General features: G+C 40.8%; 1 protein-coding gene across 4 annotated transcripts in view; it reads left to right on the top strand.

Moving 5' to 3' along the window:
- ano5b (anoctamin 5b) overlaps positions 1-23,093 on the top strand; it is a 202,296-nt gene extending 179,203 nt beyond the window's left edge. For all 4 annotated transcript variants that reach the window (XM_034191614.1, XM_034191588.1, XM_034191597.1 and 1 more), the window contains 7 exons: positions 935-1,113; positions 1,223-1,320; positions 6,962-7,092; positions 16,868-17,073; positions 18,924-19,111; positions 21,065-21,170; positions 21,249-23,093. In XM_034191614.1, coding sequence (XP_034047505.1) covers positions 935-1,113; positions 1,223-1,320; positions 6,962-7,092; positions 16,868-17,073; positions 18,924-19,111; positions 21,065-21,170; positions 21,249-21,473 — 1,133 coding nt within the window. In that variant the 3' untranslated portion in view covers positions 21,474-23,093. The remainder of the gene's footprint in view (positions 1-934; positions 1,114-1,222; positions 1,321-6,961; positions 7,093-16,867; positions 17,074-18,923; positions 19,112-21,064; positions 21,171-21,248) is intronic.
- Positions 23,094-23,258: the final 165 nt, after the last annotated feature.

Consider the following 23,258-nt stretch of genomic DNA (forward strand, 5'->3'; position numbering starts at 1 on the left):
AGAGCCACTTCTTTATACATTCATCAGCCTCCAAACTAACATTACAGTATGTGCAGTTTCCCTCCAAGAATTGCAAGTCATTTGAGTGTTTTTTTTTTTTTTTTGTAGTTCTTTAACTCCTTGTTGTAAAGTTGGTCACATTTGCAGACTTTTTGCCAAATGTATTTGATCCATGATCGAAATGTAATCGGCATGCGCACTGCAAAAACTATTAAAATATAATGGGAGATGAAGGAGTGAAACGGAAAAGTGAAAAACCACAGCCCTTGTGGTCTATGTCGTTTAGCAGGTGCGCATCAGGCTATGGGGAGGGTTTTCAGCCACGCAGAAGGCTCTGATCTACGATGACAGTTTAGACGAGTTTGAGTATATATCAATTTGCAGGATGTTCTTTGTTGCAGCAGTCTGCTGGTGAATTTATGAAGGTTTTTTTTTTTTTTGGCTTATTTTTTTTTTGTTGTTGTTGCATTTTTAAATGTTTTCTACTTTTGCTGGTGTTGTTTTACTGTAGAAATGTTGTGGCCCCTATTGTCCACTCTCGAGAAAAAGTATGTCACAGCAGATTTATTGAATTTACACCTCATTGAAGAAATTTGTTTTAACTTTGAGATTTTTTTAAATTGTGTAAAGGAGCCTGATTTTTATTTATTTATTCTTATTTAATGAGGAAAAAAGTACTGAATTTGTCCAGAAGTGCCTGAGCCTTTGCCTACAGATGTATCTGTACACCAAATTTAATGATTGTGCAACAGGTTCTTCATTAATGTATTCAGAAAGTCAGTCAAACAAATTGACAGATTGTGGCTCAACCACGCTCAATATCTTGATAAATAAAAGATGACATATAAACAACTTGTACTTCAGAGTGCCTCAAACAGACTGTACAATTTGTTCCTGCTCTGTGAATCATTTTTAAACCATTGTCTTCTTCCAGAAATCCCCAAAACCCATCTGGAGTATGAGAACAGACTCACCATGAAGATGTTCCTGTTCCAGTTTGTCAACTACTACTCGTCTTGTTTCTATGTTGCCTTCTTCAAAGGCAAATTTGTGAATTATCCTGGTGACTACTCGTACATGTTTGGCAATTGGAGCAGACTGAGGAATGAGGAGGTGAGCTGAGGAGGAGGTCACTGAAACATGCCTGTAAATGCAAGTTCTTCTTTTAGCACCATTGTTTTTGTAGATAAGGGCAGGTTAAAGCATGGGCCTCTTGTTCTAGTGTGACCCTGGAGGCTGTCTTATTGAGCTGACCACACAGCTGGTGATTGTCATGACAGGGAAACAAGTGTGGGGAAACATTCAGGAAGCCCTGCTGCCGTGAGTCCCTTACTTCTTTTGCTTATATAAATAATGACATTTTTTCTTTTTTCATTGTTGTTCTGATTATTACATTCACCCACAGGGGATACAGATTCCATTTACCTGCATTTGGTTTCTTGTTTGCTGGATTATTCAAAAGCAATCCTTATACAGAATGTATTAATGTGGCCGTATTATACTGTACACCAGGGCTCTGAATTTCTGAAATAAATGGTAAATGGACTGCATTTATACGAGGTCTATTAGACAATAAACCAACCCTTTTATTCATTTTTTTAACTATATGGATTTGAATGACGTGCGATTCCACCAATCATGCTTGAACCCTCGTGAGTTTTTTCACACGTGTCGGTGACGTCATTTCCCTGTGGGCAGGCCTTGAGTGAGATGTGGTCCCGCCCTCTCGGCTGAATTCCTTTGTTTCACACGCTGCTCAAGACGGCGCGCGTTGCTTTATCAAAATTTTTTCTGGACCTGTGAGGAATATCCAAGTGGACACTATTCGAGAAATTAAGCTGGTTTTCGGTGAAAGGTTTAATGGCTGATGAGAGATTATGGGGTGTTTCTGTCGGTGTAAGGACTTCCCACGGAGCGGGACGTCCTGCAGCGCTTCCAGGCGCCGTCGTCGGCCTGTTTCGACCTGAAAACATCCTAATTTAAGGCTTAATTCACCCAGGTCGTGAGAGAACAGAGAAGATTCAGAAGAGGCCGGCATGAGGACTTTATGCGGACATTCCACTGTTTAAGGACATTTTGTAATGAAAGACGTGCGCGCAAATTCGCCGAGTCATTTCCGTGACAACTTGCCGAATCTGTGTGCGCCGCGACAGGAAAAACACCTCCGTGTTGAAAACCATTTGTGAAATTCAGGTGGCCTTTGATGGCTTTCAACAAGTGAGTAACTGAGAAATTGTTTAACAGCTTGGGCATGTTCCAACTTGCCCGTTAAGGTTTCCAATGGAGGTGTTTTTCCTGTCGCGACCCCCCGCGGTCGGGTCTGGCCGACATGTGACTCTGCCCGCGTGTTCTTTCATTACAAAATGTCCGTTAACAATGGAATGTCCGAATAAACTCCTCATGCCGACTTCTTCTGAAAGTTCTCTGTTCTCTGACGACTTACTGGGTCAACAGAGCCTGAAATGTGGAAGTTTTCAACTTGAAACGGCGAGACGCTGCCGCCTCGAAGCGCAGATCGCCATCAGGCACCGTGGGCCGTCCTTACGGCGACACTACCAGACCAAAATCTCTCATCAGCCATTAAAATTTTACCGAAAACCAGCTGAATTTATCGAATGGTGTCCACTCAGTTGTGCCTTACAGTTTTTGAAAAAAATTTTATCAAACAAAGCAGCAGTCTCTGAGCCATTCCTAAACAATGAAAAAACGACGAGAGGGTGGGCAACTCCTCACTCAAAGACTGCCCACAGGCGAATGACGTAACCGACAGGCGTGAAAAAACTCTTGCATGCCCACGAGGGTTCAAGCATGTCTGATGTAATCACACGATTCAAATCCATATGGTTTTTGAAAAAAATAATAACGTCGGCTACTTTTCTAATAGACCTCGTATAGCACTTTTCCATCTATCAGGCGCTCAAAGCGCTTTACAATTATGCCTCACATTCACCCCGATGTCAGGGTGCTGCCATACATGGCGCTCACTACACACCGGGAGCAATAGAGGATTAAAGGCCTTGCCCAAGGGCCCTTAGTGATTTTCCAGTCAGGTGGGGATTTGAACCCATGATCTTCTGGACTCAAGCCCAACACCTTAATCACTAGACCATCACCTCCCCTCTGTTCCTGTTACCTAATTTCCATGGTTCAGGCCAACTTGATTTGAAAAGGTAAATGTAGACCTAAATGTAAATTTTTGGGGGTCAACATAATGAATTTGTGTTACTTTTACTCAATTACCATAATTTAGGCCAACTAGATTTGTATGGTAAATGTAACAAAAATAAAAAGTAAGTCCCTTCAGTTGCTTTCTTGTTTGCACTCAGAATTGCCACAGGAAATCTGAGGTGGATTTGCATGTTAAATTGGCTCAGGTTTTACAGCAGATGCCCTTCCTGATGCAACTCCACATTACATGGAGAAATGTGGCAGGGGTGGGGTTGAACCGGGAACCTTTTGTACTGAAACCAAGTGCACTAACCACTTGGCCACTCACTCCTGCCCTGTAAGTGCTTACAACTACTTTTAAAATGGTACAGTTACATGTCAACTTAACTTTGTTTGGTTGGATCAGCACAATTTATGCAGATCCACCTTGGACTTGCTGTGGGGACCACAAGCACAAACAGCGAGCAGCCAAAGGGACTTACTATTATTTTTAAATTTATCTTTACAAATCTATTTGGCTTTACCCATGGTAATTAAGTACAGTAACACAAATTCATCATGTTGACCCAACAAATTTACATTTACAGTAGTGTTCAGAATAATAGTAGTGCTATGTGGCTAAAAAGATTAATCCAGGTTTTGAGTATATTTCTTATTGTTACATGGGAAACAAGGTACCAGTAGATTCAGTATATTCTCACAAATCCAACAAGACCAAGCATTCATGATATGCACACTCTTAAGGCTATGAAATTGGGCTATTAGTAAAAAAAAAAAAAAGTAGAAAAGGGGGTGTTCACAATAATAGTAGTGTGGCATTCAGTCAGTGAGTTCGTCAGTTTTGTGGAACAAACAGGTGTAAATCAGGTGTCCCCTATTTAAGGATGAAGCCAGCACCTGTTGAACATGCTTTTCTCCTTGAAAGCCTGAGGAAAATGGGACGATCAAGACATTGTTCAGAAGAATAGCGTAGTTTGATTAAAAAGTTGATTGGATAGGGGAAAACTTATATGCAGGTGCAAAAAATTATAGGCTGTTGATCTACAATGATCTCCAATGCTTTAAAATGGACAAAAAAAAAAAACAGAGACGCGTGGTAGAAAACGGACAACAACCATCAAAATGGATAGAAGAATAACCAGAATGGCAAAGGCTCACCCATTGATCAGTCTGGAGTTACCTGTAAGTGCTGTGACAGTTAGAAGACGCCTGTGTGAAGCTAATTTATTTGCAAGAATCCCCCGCAAAGTCCCTCTGTTAAATAAAAGACGTGCAGAAGAGGTTACAATTTGCCAAAGAACACAACTGGCCTAAAGAGAAATGGAGGAATATTTTGTGGACTGATGAGAGTAAAATTGTTCTTTTTGGGTCCAAGGTCCACAGACAGTTTGTGAGACGACCCCCAAACTCTGAATTCAAGCCACAGTTCACAGTGAAGACAGTGAAGCATGGTGGTGCAAGCATCATGATATGGGCATGTTTCTCCAAGCACACTAGCAAACAAGCAAAATCATGGTTCCAAACCAACAAAATTAATTCCTCGCAGATGTGAAGAAATGAAAAACTGTGGTTATACAACTAAATATTAGTTTAGTGATTCACATGATTGCTAAAAAAGCAGTTTGAACATAATAGTTTTGAGTTTGTAGCGTCAGCAGCAGATGCTACTATTATTGTGAACACCCCCTTTTCTACTTTTTTTTTACTAATCGCCCAATTTCATAGCCTTAAGAGTGTGCATATCATGAATGCTCCATTTTAAAGCATTGGAGATCATTGTAGATCAACAGCCTATAATTTTTTGCACCTGCATATAAGTTTTCCCCTATCCAATCAACTTTTTAATCAAACTACGCTATTCTTCTGAACAATGTCTTGATCGTCCCATTTTCCTCAGGCTTTCAAGGAGAAAAGCATGTTCAACAGGTGCTGGCTTCATCCTTAAATAGGGGACACCTGATTTACACCTGTTTGTTCCACAAAACTGACGAACTCACTGACTGAATGCCACACTACTATTATTGTGAACACCCCCTTTTCTACTTTTTTTTTTTTTACTAATAGCCCAATTTCATAGCCTTAAGAGTGTGCATATCATGAATGCTTGGTCTTGTTGGATTTGTGAGAATATACTGAATCTACTGGTACCTTGTTTCCCATGTAACAATAAGAAATATACTCAAAACCTGGATTAATCTTTTTAGTCACATAGCACTACTATTATTCTGAACACTACTGTAGGTCATTCAGCAAAATTGTTTCTTGCTACGTTAACACATTTTACTTGGGTGGAAATACTTTCCATAATTTTATTATATTCACTGAGCAAGTTAGATTTTAAGGTGTTGCATGTTATGTTAAAACTACATGATTTGAATGTGTTCACCCATAAAACTTGATTCTATATCGTAGAAGCGACATGTTAGACTTTCTTTCACGTAACATAAAAACAACAACACCCATGTTGTTTTTTTTTAGTGAAGTCGGGATGGATACATGAACATTTCCAAGACCACTATGTAACAAATTTTTATTTTTGTTTTGTTCCTGGGTACACAGTGTGTTTTCCTAACCTGTTATGCCTTAAATAAATAGAAAATAGCAGTTATTCCACAGAAACTTTGCTTCTGTGATCAGGACAATGATATTTTGAAATTTGTCTGTTTTCAAGAATATTCTCGATTTGCCTTCACTACTACTGAGTAGTCTTCTAGAATATTCTTGAACTGCTAAAACTGTCCAGAATTTTCTAGAAGTTTCCAGAATTATCTAGAAATTTCAAGAAACTTTTAGAACTTTCTAGAACATTAAAAAAAATAAAATCAAAGTTTGTGCTGAATGTAGTCATTTTTCCATAGACTTTAGACATAAGCAGTTGAAATATAACACTTAGAAGCCAGGAACAAAAATTGTGTTACATAGTGTTATAGTGTTGTGTCATAGTGTCTTGGACTTAATTTACTTATTGAGAAATACAAACAGTAGGGTACTGTATAGGAAATCTGTCCAGAGGCGACAGTTTCCAAAACTTAGTGACTGTGAAGGAAGGTGACGAGTGAGGGAAGCCACCAAGACGACAGGACAACCCTGAAGATGTTATTAGCTTCTGTGCCTACAACTGGAGAAATTGTGTAATGTGCAACTTTTGCGTGTTGCATCGCCATTTATCCAGCTTCATCATTAAATGGTATAGGGAAGGATTTTTTTTTTTTAAAGATTTGAATGTTCAACTACAGTTTGACAGAAGGCACATGAGAGATACAAACCTAGATTTGATCTGTTTTGTTGTGTGAAACTCTTTCTCTGCTCCACTCCACTATGAAGCTGTGAGCGGTGAGGTCAAATGCAAAACTTGCACTATTTCTCCAACTCTAGGCACAGAAGCCGACAGTGTTACTTATGCACACCTTGCACTTTGGAGGTGATGGTCCAGTAGTTAAGCGTTGAGCTTGAGACCAGAGGATCCTCGGTTCAAACCCCGGCCTGACCAGAAAATCACTAAGGATGTAGACCAGGGTTTGATTCCTAGTCATACTACCTGTCTTTGTCCTTGGACAAGACATTTCATCTGCATTGTCCCAGTCCAGTCACCTGTGTACTGGTTCTGGCTGGTGAAATAACCCAACATGGGCTGGAATCCTGTCCAGCGGGAGTTGTAGACTGTCATCGTCACTGAATCACATAAGCACCAGCTCCAATGGGAACTACTTCTTCCTCCACTCTGATGAAACTGTCTGTATAAATTACACAGTTTATTTTACCACACTGTTTAAAGTTTGTCTTTTCCTCACAGGCTGATTTGTAACTGGTGGAGCAGCAGAAAGGGGCGACATAATCCAGAGAACCACTTCAGCCGCTGGGAACAAGACTATGTCTTGCAGAACTTCACCCAGCTGGGCCTGTTCTATGAGTATCTGGAGATGGGTGAGAAACTTCTTCAAAATACAAACTCAGTGTCGAGATCATCCACTCCAAAAACATGAGAAAGCACTTTGAAGTCTGAACGATGGAATCACAGTTTTTTTATTGACACATCAAACTGCGATGAAATATTCCTTTTTCTGTTTTGCTCCGAGTCACCACAGCAGATCTGAAAGCAGTCTGCATTGCAGACTTGCCATCCTGGGACACATTTTGATATCAGAGTATGTTGGTACTGATTTGTCACTCAAAACTACGCAAAAACATTATGCTGCACAAGTCTTCTCCCACTCTGGAACAAGACCCCGAGGTACTTGAACTCCTTCACTTGAGGCAAAAGGCGAAGCTCTGAATCTACTGGTCAGTCTTCGTTCGTACTCTCACCTATGGTCATGAGGGTTGGGTCATGACTGAAATAACTAGTTTGCGGTACAAGTGGGCAAAATGGACTTCCGTAGGAGGGTGGCTGGTGTCTCCCTCATAGATAAGGTGAGAAGCTCGGTCATTCGTGAGGAGCCGTGGAGTAGAGCCTCTGCTCCTTTGCGTTGAAAGGAGCCAGCTGAAGTGGTTTGGGCATCTGGTAAGCATACCCTCTGGGAGCCTCCCTAGGGAGGTGTTCTAGGCACGTCCAAGACCCAGGACTAGGTGGAGAGATTATATCTCCACACTGGCCTGGGAACGCCTCGGGATCCCCAGTCAGAGGTGGTTAATGTAGCCCTGGAAAGGGAAGTTTTGGATCCCCTGCTGGAGCTGTTGCCCCTGAGAACTGATCCCGGATCTACTCCAATCACAGCACCCTCTTCTATCCTCACAGCTTGTATGGCGTGGAGCTGTGTAGAGCTCCACACAGGCCACTAGCAGTGGCCACTAGCTGTTGTGGACTGAACATTTATGTCCTTTTCTGAGCAAAAGGCTAATGAAATTGTCATCACTAATGTTAACGTTTACAGCTCTCAATATAAGTAAATAGCTCACTATAGACGTTAATGTTAGCAACTAACTAGCCAGTTAGCTTACCAAGACGACTTACCTCTTTGTCAGCATCTGAATCAGCCACAATTTGCTTCCTTCACAGATGCTTTTGCATTGCACATTTTTCTCTTTAATTTGGTTAAAATGTTCCCAAACTTATGAGCTCCGTTCCTGGCTAGCCATGATATTGTTTGGGCATAACTTTTCCGGCAACATCACGGCTGACCCGGATTACCACTTGACCATGCATGTGCGTCAAGGGCAGAAAGGCAGCAGAAGGTACAGCAACAGCTTTGAGAGAAAAACAAAGCTTAAAAAAATAAACAATGATGTTGACTCCCTCCTCGTCAGGCTGGAGCTAGCAGATGTGACCAACGTACTGCGCTCACGACACCTCTGCTGGTACAGTCATGTCATGCGTGCTGATTTGGCCATCAACACCATCACGAGTATGACTATGATATGATGATGATGTTGATTATTCAATTAGTCGCTGAAGATTTTGATAGTCGACACAATCGTGACTAATCAACCAATCGTGGCAGCCGTGACACAGAATGGGATGACACCATTTCTGCACATTTAAATGTTCTGATTTGTGTGAAAGAAATTAAGTGATTGATTTTTAATTTATTGTTAAGATATTTTTATCATTTGGCAATAACTTCTGTAACAACTTTTTTTTGTGTGTGTGTGTGTGTGTGTGTGTGTGTGTGTGTATTTGTTTGTCTGACATACATACACACACACACACACACACACACACTCAACAAAAACATAAACGCAACACTTTTGGTTTTGCTCCCATTTTGTATGATATGAACTCAAAGATCTAAAACTTTTTCCACATACACAATATCACCATTTCCCTCAAATATTGTTCACAAACCAGTCTAAATCTGTGATAGTGAGCACTTCTCCTTTGCTGAGATAATCCATCCCACCTCACAGGTGTGCCATATCAAGATGCTGATTAGACACCATGATTAGTGCACAGGTGTGCCTTAGACTGCCCACAATAAAAGGCCACTCTGAAAGGTGCAGTTTTATCACACAGCACAATGCCACAGATGTAAGCTTTGAGGGAGTGTGCAATTGGCATGCTGACAGCAGGAATGTCAACCAGAGCTGTTGCTCGTGTATTGAATGTTCATTTCTCTACCACAAGCCGTCTCCAAAGGCGTTTCAGAGAATTTGGCAGTGCATCCAACCAGCCTCACAACCGCAGACCACGTGTAACCACACCAGCCCAGGACCTCCACATCCAGCATGTTCACCTCCAAGATCGTCTGGGACCAGCCACTCGGACAGTTGCTGAAACAATCGGTTTGCATAACCAAAGAATTTCTGCACAAACCGTCTCAGGGAAGCTCATCTGCATGCTCGTCGTCCTCATCGGGGTCTCGACCTGACTCCAGTTCGTTGTCGTAACCGACTTGAGTAGGCAAATGCTCACATTCTTTGGCGTTTGGCACGTTGGAGAGGTGTTCTCTTCAAGGATGAATCCCGGTTCACACTGTCCAGGGCAGATGGCAGACAGCGTGTGTGGTGTCGTGTGGGTGAGCGGATTTCTGATGTCAATGTTGTGGATCGAGTGGCCCATGGTGGCGGTGGGGTTATGGTATGGGCAGGCGTCTGTTATGGACGAAGAACACAGGTGCATTTTATTGATGGCATTTTGAATGCACAGAGATACCGTGACGAGATCCTGAGGCCCATTGTTGTGCCATACATCCAAGAACATCACCTCATGTTGCAGCAGGATAATGCACGGCCCCATGTTGCAAGGATCTGTACTGTTTTGAGAAATGTGAAGTTAGTGACACCAGCAACCATAGTCAATTGTCTTCCGGGGGCCAGAGCAGGCGACATTGAAGGAAATTTGAAACTGCTGGCTAAGGCTAAGCGTAAATTTGGTAAGATTGTAATTCACGTCGGCAGTAATGACACCCGGTTACGCCAATCGGAGGTCACTAAAATTAACATTAAATCGGTGTGTAACTTTGCAAAAACAATGTCGGACTCTGTAGTTTACTCTGGGCCCCTCCCCAATCAGACCGGGAGTGACATGTTTAGCCGCATGTTCTCCTTGAATTGCTGGCTGTCTGAGTGGTGTCCAAAAAACGAGGTGGGCTTCATAGATAATTGGCAAAGCTTCTGGGGAAAACCTGGTCTTGTTAGGAGAGACGGCATCCATCCCACTTTGGATGGAGCAGCTCTCATTACTAGAAATCTGGCCAATTTTCTTAAATCCTCCAAACCGTGACTATCCAGGGTTGGGACCAGGAAGCAGAGTTGTAGTCTTACACACCTCTCTGCAGCTTCTCTCCCCCTGCCATCCCCTCATTACCCCATCCCCGTAGAGACGGTGCCTGCTCCCAGACTACCAATAACCAGCAAAAATCTATTTAAGCATAAAAATTCAAAAAGAAAAAAATAATATAGCACCTTCAACTGCACCACAGACTAAAACAGTTAAATGTGGTCTATTAAACATTAGGTCTCTCTCTTCTAAGTCCCTGTTGGTAAATGATATAATAATTGATCAACATATTGATTTATTCTGCCTTACAGAAACCTGGTTACAGCAGGATGAATATGTTAGTTTAAATGAGTCAACACCCCCGAGTCACACTAACTGTCAGAATGCTCGTAGCACGGGCCGAGGAGGAGGATTAGCAGCAATCTTCCATTCCAGCTTATTAATTAATCAAAAACCCAGACAGAGCTTTAATTCATTTGAAAGCTTGACTCTTAGTCTTGTCCATCCAAATTGGAAGTCCCAAAAACCAGTTTTATTTGTTATTATCTATCGTCCACCTGGTCGTTACTGTGAGTTTCTCTGTGAATTTTCAGACCTTTTGTCTGACTTAGTGCTTAGCTCAGATAAGATAATTATAGTGGGCGATTTTAACATCCACACAGATGCTGAGAATGACAGCCTCAACACTGCATTTAATCTATTATTAGATTCTATTGGCTTTGCTCAAAAAGTAAATGAGTCCACCCACCACTTTAATCATATCTTAGATCTTGTTCTGACTTATGGTATGGAAATAGAAGACTTAACAGTATTCCCTGAAAACTCCCTTCTGTCTGATCATTTCTTAATAACATTTACATTTACTCTGATGGACTACCCAGCAGTGGGGAATAAGTTTCATTACACTAGAAGTCTTTCAGAAAGCGCTGTAACTAGGTTTAAGGATATGATTCCTTCTTTATGTAAATCAGAAGTGCCTGACTCTGTGGTATAACTCACAAACTCGTAGCTTAAAGCAGATAACCCGTAAGTTGGAGAGGAAATGGCATCTCACTAATTTAGAAGATCTTCACTTAGCCTGGAAAAAGAGTCTGTTGCTCTATAAAAAAGCCCTCCGTAAAGCTAGGACATCTTTCTACTCATCACTAATTGAAGAAAATAATAACAACCCCAGGTTTCTTTTCAGCACTGTAGCCAGGCTGACAAAGAGTGAGAGCTCTATTGAGCCGCGTATTCCATTAACTTTAACTAGTAATGACTTCATGACTTTCTTTGCTAACAAAATTTTAACTATTAGAGAAAAAATTACTCATAACCATCCCAAAGACGTATCGTTATCTTTGGCTGCTTTCAGTGATGCCGGTATTTGGTTAGACTCTTTCTCTCCGATTGTTCTGTCTGAGTTATTTTCATTAGTTACTTCATCCAAACCATCAACATGTTTATTAGACCCCATTCCTACCAGGCTGCTCAAGGAAGCCCTACCATTATTTAATGCTTCGATCTTAAATATGATCAATCTATCTTTGTTAGTTGGCTATGTACCACAGGCTTTTAAGGTGGCAGTAATTAAACCATTACTTAAAAAGCCATCACTTGACCCAGCTATCTTAGCTAATTATAGGCCAATCTCCAACCTTCCTTTTCTCTCAAAAATTCTTGAAAGGGTAGTTGTAAAACAGCTAACTGATCATCTGCAGAGGAATGGTCTATTTGAAGAGTTTCAGTCAGGTTTTAGAATTCATCATAGTACAGAAACAGCATTAGTGAAGGTTACAAATGATCTTCTTATGGCCTCGGACAGTGGACTCATCTCTGTGCTTGTTCTGTTAGACCTCAGTGCTGCTTTTGATACTATTGACCATAAAATTTTATTACAGAGATTAGAGATGCCATAGGTATTAAAGGCACTGCGCTGCGGTGGTTTGAATCATATTTGTCTAATAGATTACAATTTGTTCATGTAAATGGGGAATCTTCTTCACAGACTAAAGTTAATTATGGAGTTCCACAAGGTTCTGTGCTAGGACCAATTTTATTCACTTTATACATGCTTCCCTTAGGCAGTATTATTAGACGGTATTGCTTAAATTTTCATTGTTACGCAGATGATACCCAGCTTTATCTATCCATGAAGCCAGAGGACACACACCAATTAGCTAAACTGCAGGATTGTCTTACAGACATAAAGACATGGATGACCTCTAATTTCCTGCTTTTAAACTCAGATAAAACTGAAGTTATTGTACTTGGCCCCACAAATCTTAGAAACATGGTGTCTAACCAGATCCTTACTCTGGAAGGATTACCCTGACCTCTAGTAATACTGTGAGAAATCTTGGAGTCATTTTTGATCAGGATATGTCATTCAAAGCGCATATTAAACAAATATGTAGGACTCCTTTTTTGCATTTACGCAATATCTCTAAAATCAGAAAGGTCTTGTCTCAGAGTGATGCTGAAAAACTAATTCATGCATTTATTTCCTCTAGGCTGGACTATTGTAATTCATTATTATCAGGTTGTCCTAAAAGTTCCCTAAAAAGCCTTCAGTTAATTCAAAATGCTGCAGCTAGAGTACTGACGGGGACTAGAAGGAGAGAGCATATCTCACCAATATTGGCCTCTCTTCATTGGCTTCCTGTTAATTCTAGAATAGAATTTAAAATTCTTCTTCTTACTTATAAGGTTTTGAATAATCAGGTCCCATCTTATCTTAGGGACCTCGTAGTACCATATCACCCCAATAGAGCGCTTCGCTCTCAGACTGCAGGCTTACTTGTAGTTCCTAGGGTTTGTAAGAGTAGAATGGGAGGCAGAGCCTTCAGCTTTCAGGCTCCTCTCCTGTGGAACCAGCTCCCAATTCAGATCAGGGAGACAGACACCCTCTCTACTTTTAAGATTAGGCTTAAAACTTTCCTTTTTGCTAAAGCTTATAGTTAGGGCTGGATCAGGTGACCCTGAACCATCCCTTAGTTATGCTGCTATAGACGTAGACTGCTGGGGGGTTCCCATGATGCACTGTTTCTTTCTCTTTTTGCTCTGTATGCACCACTCTGCATTTAATCATTAGTGATCGATCTCTGCTCCCCTCCACAGCATGTCTTTTTCCTGGTTCTCTCCCTCAGCCCCAACCAGTCCCAGCAGAAGACTGCCCCTCCCTGAGCCTGGTTCTGCTGGAGGTTTCTTCCTGTTAAAAGGGAGTTTTTCCTTCCCACTGTAGCCAAGTGCTTGCTCACAGGGGGTCGTTTTGACCGTTGGGGTTTTACATAATTATTGTATGGCCTTGCCTTACAATATAAAGCGCCTTGGGGCAACTGTTTGTTGTGATTTGGCGCTATATAAAAAAAAATTGATTGATTGATTGAAAATAGAGCTATTTGGAATCAACTCCACTTACCATGTTTAGAGGATGAGAACAACCCCAAGAAAACCATCCAAACCATGAAGCATGGGGGTGGAAACATCATACTCTGGGGGTGCTCTTCTGCAAAGGGGACAGGATGACTGCACCACATTAAAGGGAGGATTGATGGGGTCATGTATTGCGAGATTTTGGCAAACAACCTCCTTCCCTCAGTAAGAGCATTGAGCATGGGTCATGGCTGGGTCTTCCAGCATGACAATGACCCCAAACACACAGCCAGGGTAACTAAGGAGGGGCTCCGTAGGTCTTGGAGTGGCCTGGCCAGTCTACAGACCTGAACTCAATAGAAAATCTTTGGAGGGAACTGAAACTCCAAACTTGAAAGATTTGGAGAAGATCTGTATGGAGGAGTGGACCAAAATCCCTGCTGCAGTGTGTGCAAACCTGGTGAAAAACTACAGGAAATGTTTGACCTCTGTAATTGCAAACAAAGGCTGCTGTACCAAATATTAACACTGATTTTCACAGGTGTTCAAATACTTATTTGCAGAATCATACATTGTGATTTCCGGAATTTTTTTTTAGATTATGTCTCTCACAGTGGACATGCACCTAAGATGAAAATTTCAGACCCCTCCATGATTTCTAAGTGGTAGAACTTGCAAAATCGCAGGGTGTTTGGGTTAAAGCAATAAATTTTCATCCGACTGAAATTTTTTCCTACTACAAATTAATGCCAGCAGTTCCCCAAAATGTGGTGTAGTGGGGGCACACACTCGTTTTTCCTCAATAAATACAATAAACACATTATACAGTATACAAATGAATTCTAAATAGCCTCTAAGGAGAGAGAGACTAAGCATAAAAAGAAAGCAAAACCTGAACATAAAGGTACATAAAGGAGTGTTGGGGGGGCAGCGTGTAGTCTTGATTCTGTGGGTGCTCTCCCCAGAAATTTTTTAAAAGAGCAAGTCAAATTTTGTAGATTCTAGTGAATTTTAATGGGTATGAAGCCCTCTGAAACAAAGAAAACTTACCTCAAACTGTGAACTAAAAACACAGTATTCAGTATGGGGGGTCTGGGGGATCTCCCCCAGAAATCTTTTAAAAGAGCTGTTACTGTTATTGTTGTTGTTGCTATTATTAATATATAAATAAAAATAAATAAAAAATATTAGAATTTGTAATACATTTGAATCTTTTACAACAGCAAATGCTGAGCCATTAATTATTACAGAAAACAAATGTACAAACTGTGCTGAGATGCGAACAGCTTAATGCTAACTTTAACATTGAAAACGCCATAGACATGCTAACGCGTTAGCATCGGTCCCGTTTTTAAGTTATAAAATACATCCATCAACTTTTTCAGAAGACCATAACAGGTCGGTTTAACATAAAAAAGGTACATATATCTCACAGACATATGCTGTTTTGGGTTTTAGCGGGGGAAAATGAAGATAAAGCAAAATAAAACAAAGAACCAACGAAGCAGCAGATCGAAGAACTGCTTCATTGGTTCAAAGCAAAGCCACACCCTGCATTACTTGGGGAAGGTCTGCCAATGTTCCCACGAAGACAGGGAAGAGAAGGACCGTGGCTCATGGCAAGCAGTAAACAGAGTGGAGAGGAGTGAAAATTCACACAGTCCCTTCCTCCGCGGTCCACGACATCGCTGCTGCTTTGATTAGCGCAGAATGGGATGTTGCTTTGACAGTGAGAGTATCATATTTCCGCCCCAAAACACGCATGACACCACGTGCGTGCGCGTATGTGTGGTTAAATTTTCCCAATAATGGAAAAAATACGAGGGCTGTCAATAAAGTATAGGTCCTTTTTATTTTTTCCAAAAACTATATGGATTTCATTCATATGTTTTTACGTCAGACATGCTTGAACCCTCATGCGCATGCGTGAGTTTTTCCACGCCTGTCGGTGACGTTATTCGCCTGTGAGCACTCCTTGTGGGAGGAGTCGTCCAGCCCCTCGTCGGAATTCCTTTGTCTGAGAAGTTGCTGAGAGACTGGCGCTTTGTTTGATCAAAATTTTTTCTAAACCTGTGATACACATCGAAGTGGACACGGTTCCAAAAATTAAGCTGGTTTTCGGTGAAAATTTTAACGGCTGATGAGAGATTTTGAGGTGATACTGTCGCTTTAAGGACTTCCCACGGAGCGAGACGTCGTGCAGCGCTCTCAGGTGCCGTCGTCAGCCTGTTTCAAGCTGAAAACCTCCACATTTCAGGCTCTATTGATCCAGGACGTTGTGAGAGAACAGAGAAGTTTCAGAAGAAGTCGGTTTCAGCATTTTATCCGGATATTCCACTGTTAAAGGAGATTTTTTTTAATGAAAGACATGCGGAAGGGTCCGCGCGGTGCGGCGGCACAGGAAAAACACCTCCGTGTTGATAACCATTTGTAAAATCCAGGCGGCTTTTGATGGCTTTCAGTGGAGTGAGTATATGAGAAATTGTTTAACAGCTGGACATGTTCCAACTTGTCCTTAAGGCTTCCAACAGAGGTGTTTTTCCTGTGGCGGAGTGTCGCAGCGGCTGCGAGCCGACGCTGCAATCCGTCCGCACGTCTTTCATTAAAAAAATCTCAAAGGAATTCCGACAAGGGGCTGGACGACTCCTCCCACAAGGAGTGCTCACAGGCGAATGATGTCACAGACAGGCGTGGAAAAACTCACGCATGCGCACGAGGGTTCAAGCATGTCTGACATAAAAACATATGAATGAAATCCATATAGTTTTTGAAAAAAATAAAAAGGACCTATACTTTATGGACAGACCTTGTATATAGGTCACACAAATTAAGAAAGAAAATCCCATTTTTTGTTTTATTACTTCTGATGACATTTTAAAAATAATCTTAAATATTTTGGGTAATTTTAAACTTAATTACAAAAGTGAAAATCAAATACATTTTTGTTTATTGAATTTTAATGTCTTCTGGCGCACCTACAGTAACTTCACGGCCCACCAGGCCATACAATTTGAGAATCACTGGTCTAAACAGCTAACATGAATGCATGATTCAGAATGTCATAAAGCAGGACTCAGAGAACTGATTTACAGATTTATGCTCATTATGGAACTCCAAACAACCAACCATTTTTTTTTCCTCATTTCCTTCTTACTTTCCTGTTGTCCTGTTTCTTTCTGCTCTTTCCAGTGATCCAGTTTGGCTTCATCACTCTGTTTGTAGCCTCTTTCCCCTTGGCTCCTCTCTTGGCTCTCTTCAACAACATCCTGGAGGTCCGAGTGGATGCCTGGAAGTTTACCACCCAGTTCAGACGGCCAGTTGCATCAAAAGCCCGAAACATTGGAGCGTGGCAGGAGATCCTCAACGCGGTGGCCATTTTGTCTGTTGTCACTAATGTGAGTGACATTTGTATATAAGTAAAGACATACATTTTATTTACAGGGCAAACTCAGTGTGACTGTACTGTATGCATTTTAGTTTTAATCTTATGCCGTGTGATTAGCAGGGCAAGTAACAGGCACAACACAATCGCTGAGTGGGTCCACAAGGTTTCCTCCAATAACTCTGTAATTTATTGGATATCCAGGTTTGAAATGTTGGGTTCTGATTGATATAGATAGAGGTACTTTATTGTCATTGTAACCAGTACAATGAAAGATAAGGTGTAATACCTTTCAGTGCAAATTTTAAAATTTAATTGAATGAAAACAGTATATGCAAAGCGCAAATTAAAAAGAAAAAATTATAAGAAGTGACTACCAAAAAGGAGATTGCATATAAAAAAAGAGAAAAGTGTTGTGTGTTGGGGGTGTGTGGCTGGATATTTTGGTGTTCTTTTCTTTTCTTTGCTCTCCAGGTGGCATGAGAACTGATTTGTCTGTGGAGAAGGTGCTGGCTGAAGAATCCTTCACCCTCATCAACATCATGTGCAGCACCTGTGAATGGTGCTCACATGCAACCTTAAAGACTTTCAGCTGAAGCAGATAATTGGATGGCGTTCTGCATTTAAGTCATGTGTGATTCAAGCAGAACTGCCGGGAACTCGACCTTGTGATGTTCGTTTGTGAGACGCTGAGGACCGCGCCTGGGTTTGACACATCGAGCCCGTGAAGCAAGGAAGGGTGAGGGACACATGCTGTCAGCACACATCAAAGGTGATTAAGTGTTTGACTAATTGTTGATAGTAACTTGGTATTTTGTTACGCAGTATACTTGAATTGTGATGAGGATTGTGCAGCTCGCTTCTCACTGCTGTGGCATGCGGACAAGTGGTCCTCCACCTGTTGTGAGAAGCTGCTTATTTGCATAAAGCTTAAAATACAGACCTGTATGTGTTGCTGATAGTGTGTGTCTTTTGAAGGATATTAGTTGTAACTGCTAACTTACCTCACCTCTTCTATGCTTCGCAGAGAGTCGGTTTGTCGTGTCCACCTGGGGGGTGTTTGGCGGTGGTAGTGGGTCCAGGAGCGCCGGGCTTCGATCCTTTTGGGCGCTAGAGAGCGTGCCAGCCTTCACTCCACCAGAAGGACGCTATTTTGGTTTTTTACACTTTTTATGCACCAGTGGGTGAATAAATATATTGTTTTTGGAACCGCTTTTCTGGTTATTTGTAGCGCTGGGTTCCGTCTGACGCAGGTCCGCTCCTCAACCCGCGTCGACACATAACAAAAAGTATATACAAAACTGTGGATATTTCATTGGCAGTGGATATTGCACATAAATATTGCACTCATTTCCATGATATTGAGGACCAGTGAACTTCCTCTTTTAGGCTATATTGGCATCTTTGAACATAATTTGTAGTGATTTTTTATATATATATATATATACTGCCTTTATTAGAATGTTGTCACAGTGGGACATGTCTGGGCTTTTTCAGGCAGGCACATGTAAACAATCCCTTTAGCTTAATTGCTATTTATGAATCCTTTTTGCTCATGACACTGTAGCCAAGTGCTTGCTCACAGGGGGTCGTTTTGACCGTTGGGGTTTTACATCATTATTGTATGGCCTTGCCTTACAATATAAAGCGCCTTGGGGCAACTGTTTGTTGTGATTTGACGCTATATAAAAAAAAAAAAGATTGATTGATTGATGACGAGGCCCTGGGGGCCACTAAAGACACTGTAACTTGTATAAGAACTTTGTCCAACAAACACTTTAGCAATAATCTCTGTGCCGTACCTGGCCTTGTGACTCTGGCAGACATTTTACTGAGAGACATTTGTGCTTGCTGTTGTCTCAGGCATTCATCATGGCATTCACCTCGGACATGATTCCCCGTCTGGTCTACCTGTATGCCTACAGCAAAGAAGCCAGTATGAGGGGCTACGTTAACAACAGTCTATCAATATACAATATCTCTCAGATCCGTGAGGAAAACATTCCAGAGGAACCACCTGACTGGTTTGATAACTCTACCACCACCTGCAGGTACAGCAGAAACAAGTGCTACAACACATTTAGTATATTTCATGTAAACTGCCATGTATACGTGTTTTATTTTCCAGTATGATGCTTAATGGTCATCCTGTTTAATGGGTGCATTTTCTTTAAATCACTGCGTTCATGTCTTTTACCAAAGCAGTGGTCCTAAGCCAAAGTCTGCTAAATTACACAAACCTGATGGCTATTATTTACTGAGAACTGCACCTCCATATTTACACAATTAGTAAACATTTTATGCTTAATGTTTAGTCAATGTCAATCAACTGCTTTCCATCTTGCATTAGTTAAGACCTGTAACTAAACCTGGAGTGATCAAAAAGGAAAACCATAGCCTTGTTTTAAAATGATCTGTGTCTTTGAGGAGTGCGATCACATTTATATATTGTCTGGACTCTGGTCCTCACAGTAGTTACAACTGGAAAGCATGAGTTTCATTTCATGCACATGGTTAGGAATGCATGTTCACGCACAATGCAGTTATCTTTTTCAAGTTAACTTTTTATAAACAGCGTTGCCCTTCATTGTTTATTATTCATTTAACCTTGATGTAATCTTCAAATACATACATACATATATAACTGTGTGTGTGTGTTTGTGTGTGTGTGTGTGTGTGCGCGCGCGCATATGCATGACATACATTCACAAATGTATATTTGTACACACATACACACATGCATGTCATCTATATACATAAAGGGCTACGTCTGTCTGTCTGTCCGGGATAAACTCCAAAACTATAATATGTAGCCCTAAAAACTATATATATTCTGAATCATCATGACATGGGGAACAAACTGGTACCATTTTTTTTTAAGTTGAACTGAAAATTACCCCCAAAATAGCTGGCTGTGGGTATATTCAATACCAGGTAGATTCAAATTTCCAGCCCTGTATATGTGTTGGCCATCTCTCTTTATTTAATCCCTTTCTACAGCACACTCAGCACAGTACAGCCACAGCACACTCAGCCAAACAACAACATGCTTATTAGGCTGAGGCTGTGGGTATGACCAGGCAGATTCAAATTTCCAGCCCTGTATATGTGTTGGTCATCTCTGTTTATTTAATCCCTTTCTTCAGCTACTTTATGTTCTCAACTGTTAAGCACCTGACTGTCCTGTACAACCCAGTTTGCCTTCCTGTCTGAATACGTTCATTTTATGTTTTAAAATTGCAATGTAAAAACAGTGAAATACACCACTACCTCAATTTTGATTCACTAATATTTACATTTACTGTTACCTACCTTTAACAGTGAAATACACTACTATCTCAATTTTGACTCATTGTTATTTACATCTACTGTTACCTACGTTTTGTGTGTAATTTTGTTATGAATTTGATTGCAAAACAAAGTCTGCATGAAGGACTTCAAACGTGTTTGTCTTTTAACCAAGTATTTCCACTTAGTTTGGGGAGTCCACTTCTTATAGTTCTGCTGGACAAACTTTAGCCCATTAACTATTATATTTATAAGACATCAGCATTACAAAAACAAATGTTGGGCAATTGTTTTGATTAAAATGATTGGCATTTGGCTTATGTCTAAAACAGGTTAACCCAGGCAGCGCCAGGTACCCCAGCTAGTAGTCAATAAAGAATCAAACAATATGATTTGAAATCATTAAAACAAATACAATCAGTCAAAATTCCTTAAAACTCAAAATCTTAAAATTAGAAAATGAGATAAATACCTGTATTTCAGTCTGACGTTTGTCTTGCACATTGGCTGGCCAGCACAGACAGGCTAAAGGATGCACTGTCCAGCTTGAAAACTGCGGTAGTAGAAGGGATGGACCATTTCATGCTTTTTGCAGAGTACGTACATAAACCTATAGTAATATGTTATTATTTTGTCAGAGTTTCTGATGCGTCCTGACACCAGCATCATGTGAGGCTTTATATAAGACTTTTTTTGTTTGTTTTTGGTCTCTTCAGATACCGTGACTACCGTTATCCTCCAGGACATCAGAGGGAGTACACTCATACTATGCAGTTCTGGCACATCCTTGCAGCCAAAATGGCCTTCATCATTATCATGGAGGTAAATCACTGAGAAATAACTTTTTTTCATCCTTGAAAGAAATGTGTTGATCCTGTATTGTTGCGTGTGTCTTTCCAGCATGTGGTCTTTGTGGTGAAGTTCTTTGTGGCATGGATGATTCCCGACGTTCCATCCGATGTGAAGGCCCGGATTAAACGTGAACGCTTCCTGATTCAGGAGTACCTCCACAACTACGAGGTAGAGAAGCTCAAAATGCAGCTGAGCGCCAGTTTCATCACAGACCCCCCCTCGGAGTTCTCCTGTATATCCGACAAGCACGAAATATTGTCAGAGTGCCTCTAGGCCCTCCTTCACACTGCCAAATGTTCCATCCAAGAATGCCTGTTTGTGGAAGTTTGATTACTACAGAGACCAATCCAACGGAAGGGCTTCTGTGCCATAAGGACATTATTATCTTTTCTTGTCGGACTCCGGCATTTGGATCTGTGTAGGTTGAGACAAATCCCCAGTGCAACAAAAAATTAGCCTGTGTAGCATAAAATGATTCCACATCATACTGTAGATTAATATCAACTTGGACAGCGATTGTGAGTACAGTTTGCTGTCACGCTTTCCTGTCAATCATTCTTTCCAACCCACCTGTCGTGACTGAGAAGGAAAAAAAAGAACAACTTTTGTGTAATTTCTGGAAAATTTGTGATACTGAATCTGTGAATATGTGTAATTACCAATTAAGAAGAGCAGATTAACTGTGTGCATGTGATCACTGTCATTAGGGTGAAGCCCAAACACGCTGCTATAGATGTCAGCTGTGAAAGCCTTTAGCCCACGTGAAGATTCATATCATTTACAAGTGTTACGCACCGCTTACCGTTTCCGCTCTTTTCTCTGTGAATGTGCAAAAGCATTATTCTGAAATCTTTAAATGGGCTTATTTCTCACAATGTTTTATAACGATGTTTTAAACAGTATTTCCACCAATGCACAGCTGCAAAGAAGATTGTCAGTTTGTTTTTTGTTTCTAGAGAACCTCTTTAAAACTGCAGTTAAGACCAAGTAATAATCAGACTGATACTGTAAGGTGATCTATTCTGCCTGAGGGTGATATATTTAATTAATTTATAATGACACAGTAGCTGGAACGTTAATGGGTTAGAACCATCATCTTTAGTAATCTGTTAACGTCATAGCAGGTCACGTGTTCTGTAGATAGTATGAAGAAATATTTATAGTTCACTTTTGTGCAATTTTATTGATCAAAGGTCAGTTTATGGTCTGATGCATATGTTTTCCGGGGGGCGGAGATGGATCTCTCATCAATTTAACAGCAGTACCAAATATCTTACCTTTAAACCTCTTTGTCTTGTCCATGCCAAAAAAAAAACCTATCTGCTGCAATCTTTGTGCAAGACAAATCCACGCACATCTCTCTTTACATCATCTTAGTATTTGTCTCATGCAAGTGTTTTATAAAAGCTTATCAATCTCACCCCACTCTGTCAGTGGATTTATTTATTATTATTTTGTTTGTTTGTTTTGCTTGAGACCTCTGTGATTTATGCTGTATATGAAAATGTCGCTGTGATTCCAAGTATCAGCAAGTCAAATTTGGCAGTCAAAAAACTAGTCCGATATTCATTGTCTCAGGACAAATGCGCCGCTGTCGTCGGACACAACGTGCAGATGAAGGTTTTGCAATGTGTATTGCAAAAAATGCATGATGCTTTTCCAAACAAACAATGAAAAAAGATGCCTTAAATGTGTGTTTACTTGTTTTTCTACAAGTGTGCAATTTCCTGTTTGAAATTTGAAGTTTGGTGTTATTCCTTGTAAAGATTTGCGTGCCTCACTGTGCATGAAGTGCTGTTTCGTGAACCACGGTCTAATTTTACTGTAGCCTTGTGTACATAAATATAGTTATGATGTTCATATTTGCAATAAATGAAGAAATAAGTTATGGAAGCTTGGATTTTATAGTAAGTCCCTTCGGCTGCTCCCTTGTTTGCACTCGGGGTTGCCACAGCAAATCCAAGGTGGATCTGCATGTTGAATTGGCACAGATTTTGCGTCGTTTCCCCTCCAGACGCAACTCCACATTACATGGAGAAATGTGGCAGGGGTGGGATT

The sequence above is a fragment of the Thalassophryne amazonica genome, chromosome 2 (assembly GCF_902500255.1).
Source record: "Thalassophryne amazonica chromosome 2, fThaAma1.1, whole genome shotgun sequence".
Lineage (NCBI taxonomy): Eukaryota > Metazoa > Chordata > Actinopteri > Batrachoidiformes > Batrachoididae > Thalassophryne > Thalassophryne amazonica.